This window comes from Dipodomys merriami, unplaced genomic scaffold (assembly GCF_024711535.1).
Source record: "Dipodomys merriami isolate MVZ:Mamm:240054 unplaced genomic scaffold, mDipMer1.0.p SCAF_14, whole genome shotgun sequence".
Taxonomy (NCBI): Eukaryota; Metazoa; Chordata; class Mammalia; order Rodentia; family Heteromyidae; genus Dipodomys; species Dipodomys merriami.
The window spans coordinates 35331462-35342465 of record NW_027202715.1 but is presented as its reverse complement, the minus strand read 5'-3'; the positions used below and the strand labels follow the sequence as shown (position 1 = coordinate 35342465).

The following is an 11004-nucleotide window of genomic DNA, read 5'->3' as shown; positions in this document are numbered from 1 at the left end:
GAGAAAATTGAAGAACAAACTGAAATATAAAGTGACATTCATTAAAAAATTAATTTCACTTATTTATTTTAACAAAGGGTATAGTGTGTAGCCCAGGCTGGTCTTGAACTTATGCCCCTGTCTTCTGAATGCTCTGGTTATAGGCTTGAGTCACAGTGCAGGCTTCAAAGTGTTCCCCCCTCCCCTTCCTTCTTCTTTCCTTTACTGGGGCTTGAATTCAGGACCTGGGCACGGTCCCTTAGCTTTTTCCTCTCTTCACTGGCACTTTACCACTTGAGCCACAGCTCCATACCAGGCTTTTTGGTGGTTAATTGGCGTAAGACTTTTTTTTTTTTTTTTTTTTTTTTTTTTTTTGCGGGTCTTGGGGTTTGAACTCAAGGCCTGGGCACTGTCCCTGAGCTTCTTTTGCTCAAGGCTAGCACTGCACCATCTGAGCCACAGAGCCACTTCTGGCTGCTTCTTTTTCAGTTTATTGTAGATAAGAATCTCATGGCCTTTTTTTTTTTTTTGGCCTCGGTTGGCTTCGAAGTGAGATCCTCAGATCGCAGCCTGCCGAGTAGCTAGGCGTGAGCCCAGTGCCCGAGCTGGCTTTGAATCTCAGCCTCCTGAGAGGCGGGATAAGAGGCGCGAGCCACAGCATCGTCTGCGGGGTCTTCTCATTAGCTCCCGCTCGGTTTCCGGGACGTACCTACTCCCGCACCACACCTGTCAGAGGCGTCGGCGAACTCTGTGGATTCCTTGTAACCAAAGAAGCAGCCAGGCGGTTTCTGATGGTGCAGACCTAAGGGTGCGGGGACCTACCACGCATGAGCAATACAATCACTTGAAACCTTACCCGTGTGCACGGACCCGCATAGTTCTAAGCAGCGGAAGCCCCAGGCCCAGAGGAGCTGGCGCTCACTCGGGGCGGGGCGGGGTGGCTTGGGGTGGGAGGGTGGGGACGGGGAAGCTGGCTGCGGCTGCTCCCGGCTCGCTCGGTGCATTACGTGCCGGCACGCCGCCTGGCTCCGGGTTCGCGTTACAAGGCTCAGTCCAGCTGGCTTCGGAGTCCCCCGCGTCCCCTTCCCCGGGGGAGCTCTCAGCACATCCGTGGTGAACACGTTCGCCGGTGGAGGCTCGCGCTCCAGCTGAGCGCTGATTGGTCGCGCCATCCGGCCCGCGGCCCGGCGATTGGCTGGAGGGATCTGTTCACGTGGTTGGACGTTGATAAATCCGCTCTGGGGCTGGGCCTCCCTCAGTCTACTGGAGAGGTGGTGGGTCCGGGTGAGGGTGACGGCTCTGTCGGTCCGCTGCTGCCTCCCAGCCTCATGAGCTGCACCAGGTAGGTTCAGGGCAACTCTCTCTCCACGAATAGAGGGGAGCTGGCAGCTGCGGAGAAGTCGGGGGTGGGGGGAGGTTGCATTTTTGTCACGTCACGTCTGCAAGTGAAGACCCTGGGGGCAGGTTCAGTTGAGGGGCTGCCGAGTCGAATCTGCCACCGCGGAGGCCTTTGAGGATGCACAAATTGTTGGTGTGCATTTTAATTTTTTTCTTGCACCCCCCTTTTGTTTTCTAATCAGCATCCTATATCAGAAATGGTCGTCACATGAGTCAGCTTTAGTTTGGATCCCCTCTTTGGCGCACTGTTCTCTGCACACTGTCCCAAGTACTTGGGGGAAGCTTACTGTTTGACAGCACTCTGGTATTCGTGGTTAGCTTGGGAAACAAAAATTACTAGTGAGATCTGCATTCATTTCTCTCCCACTCTATGGTTTGCAGTAGCAAACTCAGCCTCAGAGTTGGAGCAAAGTATATTTTTAACTCTTGGCCAGGGAAAGAATCGAGTACTAAAATTGTCTTTTCTATAAATGTAAAAAAAAAAAAAGCATTTCCATAAAACTAAATGAAGTCACTTCCAGACATAACAAGTAGATAACTTTTCTAAAAATTAGTTTTCATTTCATTTGTTTGCCCCAAGGTTGCAGGCTCCAAGAAAAATACTGAAGCTAGTATCCCATGAACTGTTCTTCATTATCCATTTGGTGATAAGGACTACTCACCATGTGCTTAGAGCTGCTGTGGAGAGTGTTATTATTAAAGCCAGAATGAGAAATGATTCTTTATCTTTAAGACTGAGAGGGGGCTTCCTATATTTAGGCCCACAGGCCAGAAAACAAAAATAAAACCAAAAACTCTCCTTGATAGTGATTTTTAGTTTAACACAGTTGAACATAGGTGGATTTAGATAGGTTTAAATTTTATATAGCTCTTACTGTCTTTCTTAAAAATGGTCATTGCCAGTGGGTGCTGGTGGCTCATGTCTGTAATCCTAGCTATTCTAGAGGCAGAGATCTGAGGATGGTGGTTAGAAGCCAGACCAGACAGGAAACTCTGGAGACTCATCTCCTATATACAACTCAAAAAAGCTGGGCGTGGCGCTGTGGCTTGATTGGTAGAGGGCTAGCCTTGAGCAAAAAGCAGCTTAGGGACAGTACCCAGGCCCAAGTAAAAGTCTGGGGACTGGTAAAAAAAGTTCATTGCATTCCCTGTAATTGTTACTCATAGATTACTTTTTAGTACATTTCCTATGAAGCTTTAAAACTATTTGTAAGTTCATGTGTCTAATAAATACTTAATAACCATTTCAGTTCTCCAGGAGTTAGATTTTTAAAAGGTAAAATTTATTGTATATATTTAAAACATTCAAATAGTAAAATAGTTATTATAGTGAACAAATGACAACCAGTTTTGGATGGTAGTTGGGCTTGAACTCAGGGAATTATAGTTGGCCAGGCAGATACTCTATCACTTGAACTATTCCTTCAGCCCCAGTTTTTCCTTCTTTCCTTCCTCGCTCCCTTCCTTCCTTCCTTCCTTCCTTCCTTCCTTCCTTCCTTCCTTCCTTCCTTCCTTCCTTTCTTTCCTTCTTTCTTTCTTTTTATTTTGTTGGTCGTGGGGCCTGAACTCTAGGCCTGGCCACTCTCCCTCAGCTCTTCAGCTCAACACTAGTGCTCTACCACTTGAGCCATAGCACCACTTCCAGCCTTTTCTGCTTATGTGGGGCTGAGGAATCAAACCCAGAGCCTCATGCATGCAAGGCAATCACTCTACCACTGAGCCACCTTCCCAGCCCCACATGTGTCTTTCTATATGAAATAGTGTCTGGAAAGTTTGTGTACACGCTGTTAGATTGTGTTTCCATTGGTTGTTTGAACAATGAGGAAGAACATAATAAATGGAATACAAAGATAATTCTGACTTCTACTCCCTTGTCTTTCACTCCTGGTTGCTGCTTTGGGCTTTCACTTGATCTAGAGAAATGTAATCAGTTCAATAGCAAAAAAGCAGTAAGCAGAGGGCTTGGAACTATGGTATTGGGAGAAGCTATCTGGTCACTAAACTCTCTGGGGAAGCTTTAAGAATATATTCACCTCATGGGAATTATCCCCAGAGGTTCTTCTCTAATAGCTTTAGGTCTCAAGTATCAGGTTTAAGAATCTTTGGTTTAGGCCACCTCCATTTACTTTGGAGGTAGAGATAGACGGTTGAAGTTTGAAGTCAGCTGGGGCAAAATGTTAGTGAGACCCAATTTCAACTAATAATCTGAGTGGAGTGGTGTGCATTTGTTAGCCCAGCTCTGCAGGAATCACAGTACAGGCCAGCTCTGTTATATGTGTGAACCTATAAAAAAACAGAACTTGAACAAAAAAGGGCTGGGGTGTGTGGCTCAAGTGGTAGACTCCAAATGAGAGGTCCTGAGTTTGAATCCCAATTCCTCCCTATCCTCCCAAAAAGAATAGAACAGAGCAAATTGCTCTTAGAATTGTAATAGATATCATGAAATACAACCATCTCAGATGGGGAATCTGAACCCCTTCCAAGTTCAGCAGTTAGGCCACAACCCAGTCGCTAGCCGTGGGCACAGGATGGAATGCAGGTCTGATCCCCTGACACTTTTATGCTACATAGGATAGCACCTCCCTGCTACTTACTGCACTGGCCATAATTCAGTGAGTATAAAAATAGGAATATATATTTGGGACCAGGCTGAGCATTTCAGATCTAGGTCATAATCTCCTTCCTTTTTGCAATCCAGAATGATCCAGGTTTTGGACCCACGTCCTCTGACGAGTTCAGTCATGCCAATGGATATGGCCATGAGGTTTTGCCTGGCTCATTCGCCACCTCTGAAGAGTTTCTTGGGCCCTTACAATGACTTTCAACGAAAAAATTTTGTGAATAAATTGAAGCCTTTGAAATCATGTCTCAACCTCAAACAGGAAGCCAAATCACAGAAAGAATGGAAACACTCACACAACCAAGCCAAGAAGCGGGTTGTATTTGCCGATTCCAAGGGCCTATCTCTCACTGCAGTCCATGTTTTCTCTGACCTTCCAGAAGAACCTGCATGGGACCTCCAGTTTGATCTCTTAGACCTTAATGATATCTCCTCTGGTTTAAAACTCCATGAGGAGAAAACCCTGATTTTAGATTTTCCTCAGCCTTCAACTGATTACTTAAGTTTCCGGAATCATTTTCAGAAGAACCTTGTCTGTCTGGAGAACTGCTCTTTGCAAGAACGAACAGTGACTGGGACAATCAAAGTGAAAAACATGAGCTTTGAAAAGAAGGTTCAGGTCCGCATTACGTTTGACTCGTGGAAAAGCTATACGGATGTGGACTGTGTCTACATGAAGAATGTGTACGGCAGCTCAGATAGCGACACCTTCTCCTTTGCCATTGACTTACCCTCTGTCATCCCAATTGAGGAGAAAATTGAGTTCTGCATTTCATATCAAGCTAATGGGCAAGTCTTCTGGGACAACAACAAAGGCCAGAATTACAGAATTGTTCATGTACAGTGGAAACCAGATGGGGTGCAGACACAGATGGCACCACAGGACTGTGCATTCAACCAGATGCCCCCCAAGACTGAGCTGGAGTCAACCATCTTTGGCAGTCCGAGGTTGGCCAGTGGACTGTTCCCAGAATGGCAGAGCTGGGGGAGATTGGAGAATTTGGCCTCTTACCGATGAATTAAGCAACCTAGTGACTGATCTTGACCTGTGGTAGTCCCCATGCAATTCTATATCTGTATTGCTCAATATTAGAAAGCCTTTGCTACTTTCTACTGAAAGGTTAAGGTTTGAACCTTCAGGGCCTGGCAACAGAAAAATAGGAGCCACTTGAGAAGTTAGTGTTGGTATCCAGACAGATGATTCTACTCATCATTTTGTTCTAGATGATCAAGTAACTGCCTGAGAACTATTACTGTTTAAGTAATCTTTTTTTTTCTTTCCAGTGTCCTTCCTGTCTTCCCTCTCGGTTACTAGCTTTCACATTGGGCCAGAAAAAGTTGAAGAAGGACAGTTGATGGTGATGGAAAGCTGTGTTAATGGTGTGAGGAAGAGTGTGTGAAAGGGGTATGCAAATAGCTCTGAAGCTTGAGTCAGAGTAGGAGTGGAGGTCTGAACATTTAATTTTTGTTGGTGAAACTGTAAGGTTATTTTTGTGTTTTGAAGTTGGGTTTACAATTATTTCTCCTGGAGAAATAACTCAGAGAGGGAAGAGGTCTATTCTATGTATTCTTGTGGAGAAAAGCCAAATAAACTTTTAGGATATTGGACAGTGTTTTGGAAAGATGAACTATAATTTTGAAGACTCAAGACCTTAAGTAAAGCCTTTCTGTTTAATCATAGTCTATTTAAAAAAAAAAAACTCACGATTTGGGGCAAGCTTAACTGAATCTGTCTTTGAAGTCCTAATATTATAAATGACTTTGTGATCAAGGCATTGTACTTGGGTTCTTGGTATAGAATGTTGTAGCCAACTATTCATGCCATTTCCAGTGGCTAACAGCACACAGGAATCCACATATGTCAAAGATGGTTTTTTACAAGTGCCTTGATTAAACCAAAAATAATGTAGTTGTTTAACCCAATATCTTATAATGCATGAGTTTCTGACCTTACACAAAGGTCCACTCACTGGCATTGTTCCTGAAGTACTGTTCTACCTTCAAGATTGTTGTCAGTGTACACAACTCACATCCTTCATATTGAAGGTGAGTCATCTTCCTGTCATGCTTTTTTGATATTATGTTTGAAGTGAGGACTGACATTAAGATTCTCAATACCAGAATCCAGTACCTTGCACATAGAAGGAGCAGTCTATTTTGTTGCCGTTTTGTGTTGTTTTACTTTCCTTTGAAGTCAAATGCTGCTGCTCTTTTTTTTTTATATTTAAAGAAAGGATATGAATTCTTTTTTTGGGTGTGAATTCTTTTCATGTGTGCATAAATCCATTCAGGAAGATCTTGAGGACTGGAGTCCTGAAATGTTTGATTCATCCTTGTGCATGTCTATTGAGAAATGTTAAGAGAATGCAGTTAATTTCTTCTATGCTGGAAAAGTGGTGTTAGAGTAACTCAGCTATGACTGTATTTGAGCTTTTACTAGTGTCCATGATTTTTCTACTGTAAATATTTCAGTTTCTTTTAGCTATCCTTTAGGAGCTTCTCACTTTAGGAATAAATGTGTTTGATAGAAGACCTGAGAATGTGTTCTTCCTTCAACCTACAATTCATCAAATTATCAACTGACATTCAACTATTTGGGAACAACCAAGCAGAGTTAGTTTGGTCCAGGAAGTACAAAAGTATTCATGTGGCCACAGTCTCGTGGCGACCAAGTGTCCTTTCACCTGACCCCTGGAATTGGAGCCCAAGGGCAGGGAGTTAATCTGTTGGGACTGTCTTTATCTGTAGTTAAACAGCTCTCTCCTGGGTGAGGGTTATCTTGGAAGTCACCTCAGCTTTAAAATGGGGAGGAGAGGCTATGGCTAGGGATGAGGAGGTGGCTGCTCCTACTTCTTGAGCTCCAGCACTTTCCTGAGGAGGGAAGCTTGGAGTTACAGAAAGGCCCCGGCATGGGCAGTGGCTATCATTTTGGACTAAAGGAGAAGCATCACGTGAAGGACAACAGATTCATGAACCATATATAGTTACTGTTCCAGTTTATACCTGACAAAGAAAGGGCTTCTGCACAATATATCTTAAAATGAAGGAGTAATCAATGATCAATGTTCTGCTAAGGGCCAATTAAGAAGAATAAACTTTTATATCCTAGTATCCACTGCATCACTGGTTGTAAATTATATTTACAAGGTATAACTGACCACAGATGTATTTTATTTGACACACATTTATTTTTATTAGTTTCCATTTAGTTTCCATTTAAGCAGGGGGAGGGGTTATTCCATTGTTACAGTTTTACATGTTACAATCCATTTCACTCCCTCTGTCACGCTCCCTTCCCTGCCAACACAGGATTTAAAAAAATAACATTGCCAAGATATAACAATTGGCAGATTATATAAGGTGTGGATTTCCTTTTTTTGGGGGGGGTCCAGTCGTGGGACTGAACTCTGGGCCTGGGCGCTGTCCCTCAGCTCTTCAGCTCAAGACTAGCACTCTACCACTTGAGCCACAGCGCCACTTCCGGCTTTTTTCTTTTTGCTTATGTGGTGCTGAGGAATCGAACCCAGGGCCTCAGGCATGCAAGGCGAGCGCTCTACCACTGAGCCACCTTCCCAGGCCTGGATTTCATTTTTTTCTTCTAAAAATTATAAGGTCTTTTCTCATAGAAAGCAGCAGCTATGTGGAGTTGACTAGCAACTGTCCCCATGTCCTTTAGCTGAGGCCTCCCGTCTTGTGTTGCCCAAGTCTTTCCTGGACTGTGTTCTCTCATACTGTCAGCTGACTCCATAGGCAGTGCAGTTTATCACCCTTATTTTGTCCCTTCTGGTACTCTATTCATACTGATGCTTGGGTAGAGAATATCTCTTTTCCAGGCAATGGAGAAAGTTCAAGTTTGGGTCTAACAGGAATCTTGAAAACTATGGGATTCAAGTGTCTAACTTTATAAAAGAAGAAACTTTATAAAAGAAGCAGGCTAAGGTCCTGCCTGACTAATGCCAGGCTGAATCGACTGATCAGTAGCTTTTGGCCTAGTTTTCTTCCTGATCTTCACATTTCCTCCTTGAAGTTTCCCATAGAGACTTTAATGGCCTTCTTTAATGGCTCCCTGTCTGAAAAGGGGGCTTATTTCCAGGCTGGTGTAACTCTGGCCAGCTCTTGTGGCTGGCTGTGCCAACTTTGCCTAATGTTTGTGTTTCCCTGGATTGCTAGGGTCAAGCAGCAGGGTGCTCCTTGGGTCTTAACGATCAAATGGAATTATTAGCATTTCATATCAGGCTATCTCAATAGGAGCAGCAGCTCTGCCTTTAAAATATAACAAGGGAGTAGGGCTTGGTTTGAAGTACATAATATTCTCTGCCAAAAACAATGTTTCATTTGCTTAAGGAAGAACTCTTCTAAATTTACAACTCTCTGTTTATTTTCATTTATTTATTTGTTTATTTATTATTATTATTTGCCAGTCATGGGACTTGAACCCAGGGCTTCTTTTGCTCAAGGCTATCACTCTACCACTTAAGCCACAGCACCACTTCCAGGTTTTTCAGTTTATGTGGTACTGAGGAATCCAACCCAGGGCTTCCTGCATGCTAGGCAAGTACTCTCCCACTAAGCCACATTCCCAGCCCACAACTCTCCTTTAGACTGGTCTAAATGTGGGAGTGAACCATACATTTTCTGATGGGAGTTCAAAAGTTCTGCTGGTCTTTCAGTCTGCCAAGGGAGAGTGTTTCTTGGTGTTCATATCCAAGTTCTCCATAGGATTTTTCAGTAGCTACTGGGAGCTATAGCTGAATGAATTCTGCTGCTGTTGGGCAGGAATCTCAAACTCAAGAGCATGCAGTTTCCAGACGCCTGGCTTCTTGGCCATTTTCTCTTTTATCATTGTGTGGGTAACACTACTGGATTTGGAACGTCCTTCAAGCTAATGTTCTTGACCTTGGTTCTGTGTCATAATAACCTGGTAAGCTTTAAAAGATATTAAAAGGTAGTGTACTTCCCAAGATTCTAAGGTAATCCCTTGGAGTTTGTAACCTGGGCGACAGACATCAAGTTTGAAAGCTTCTCAGGGTGTTTTGCAAGATATATTAAGGCTAAGGACCACTAGTGTAAGTTGTGTGAAATGTTTTCAACTGTTGCAGTTTCAAAGAAGAGCCATTCCAAACCTGATCCTTTCCATATTTCCATCCTGCCTCAACAATCTGAATGTGATCTTTGTTTTACTGATCGATTCTGTTCATCTTCAGTGATCTTTTGTTTATAGAGGTGTAAATGTAGGTGGCCCTGACTCAACATGCATAAACAATAAAGAAAATTGATGATGTCACAAGTCCCAAGGAAAAGTGTTTTAAAGTCAGTGGCTTAGGCTGAGGTTTTAAAGTTTATTTTATTTGGTGAAAGTAATAGGAAAGTTTATTAGGGAAAAAATATGGATTGTTTCAGAAAGTTGATAGCCTGCTATCTCAGGATTGGTCAGGTAGGGCCTTAATACAATAAGAGTCCATGTTGTCTCTCAGGTGGTCTGGCCCTTCCTGGATTCCAAGATGTCAGCAAAGTGACTACAGGAGAGAATGACTTAGGAACATTAACTCCTTCCCTAGGACCAACCCTAGAAGAGCTTTATAGAATTACATTTGGCATGGTTTCATTGACTTGGGTAGTTTTAGAACTGTTGAACCACTTTAGGCTGGAATGAAGCTTATTATTAATCCTAATGTTAATCATTAGGTGAATGGAATACTCAAAAAGTTATTTCCAAGCCAGGAATTGGGCCAATAATCCTAGCTACTCAAGAGGCTGAGATGAAAGGAATTTTTAAAGCCAGGCCAGAGAAGAAAGTCAGTGAAATTCATCTCAATTAACTCCCCAAAAGCCAGAAATGGAGCTGCGGTTCAAGTGGTAGAGTGCTATCCTTGAGGAAAAAAACCTCAGGGACAGTGCCAGGCCCTGACTTCAAGCCCCAGGACACGCTCACACTCACACACAGACACAGACACACACAGACACACAGACACACACACAGACACACACACACACACACACACACACTTCAACATCCCACCAAAAGTTATTGCCGTTTTTCATTCTATCATCCTCATTACTTTGGATTGTCTTTGTGCTCTTGTGTTTCCTAATTAAGAGACAGCTGTCAAAGTTGCCAGCCATTACATACAAACACAATATACCCACCAGAAGAAGGAGCCCATCTTGTCCTTGTATCTTTTCTTTCCCCAGCAAGACTAGTGTTCTACTACTTGAACAACCACAGCTCCACTTCTGGCTTTTTGATGGTTAATTAGAGGTAAGAGTCTCATGGATTTGCCTGCTCAGGCTGGCTTCAAACAGCAATCCTCAGATCTTAGCCACCTGAGTAGCTAGGATTATAAGAGTGAGCCACTGGCATCCGGTATGTGTCACCATTGTTTGAAATAAATCTTAACTGCAAGTTCTTCTCATCTTCCACTGCAGAGATTCCCTTTATTCTGCTAAACAGAGGACAGAGTCAAAGCAGGGTTGCAGTCTTGTTAAAGCTCTGTTCATATTTAGTTTACTCTGTTCCTAATTTATGCCTTCTAAGAGTTTGGTGTATACCCAAGATAAGAACTCTAATTCTTGTTTCCTTAGCATACAAGAACTGCCAAAGCTCTGCTGTTTTCCATAGTCTTTTTGATGAACCCTGAAATGGAAAATGGGTCCAGTATTAGGTTTGTTAGGTTTTAGTAGGTCTTTTATTAGGTTATTTAGGTTTTTCTGCATACTCCCTTCCTAGGATATTGATTGGTATTCTTAAATTTTCACCATTTCAGCTCTATGAGGCCATCTATAGCCCTGTCCGGGCCATTGCCTTCTTTCCAGGCAAAACTCAGTGTTCAAATTCTTGCTATTACCCAGAATGAATCTGACCTGTCCAGATAAAAGATAACTCAGGGCCAGTACAACTTAGCCTTGAGGTCTAGTTTGTGTAGGAGCTCTCCAGTTACTTTGAACAATTTTTTATATTTTTCTAGCATTTTTCTCTTGATCTATGTGTTAGCATTGATCTACCTCAA

The 11004-nt window shown here is 43.0% G+C and overlaps 1 protein-coding gene across 1 annotated transcript; it reads left to right on the top strand.

Annotated features, from left to right (window-relative positions):
- Positions 1 to 1248: 1248 nt before the first annotated feature.
- Ppp1r3c (protein phosphatase 1 regulatory subunit 3C) lies at positions 1249 to 6529 on the top strand. The gene is made up of 2 exons (XM_070021184.1): positions 1249 to 1321; positions 4076 to 6529. Exons 1-2 carry the CDS (start codon positions 1308 to 1310, stop codon positions 5013 to 5015), a joined length of 954 nt encoding a protein of 317 aa, XP_069877285.1. The 5' UTR covers positions 1249 to 1307; the 3' UTR covers positions 5016 to 6529.
- The last annotated feature ends 4475 nt before the right edge of the window (positions 6530 to 11004 follow it).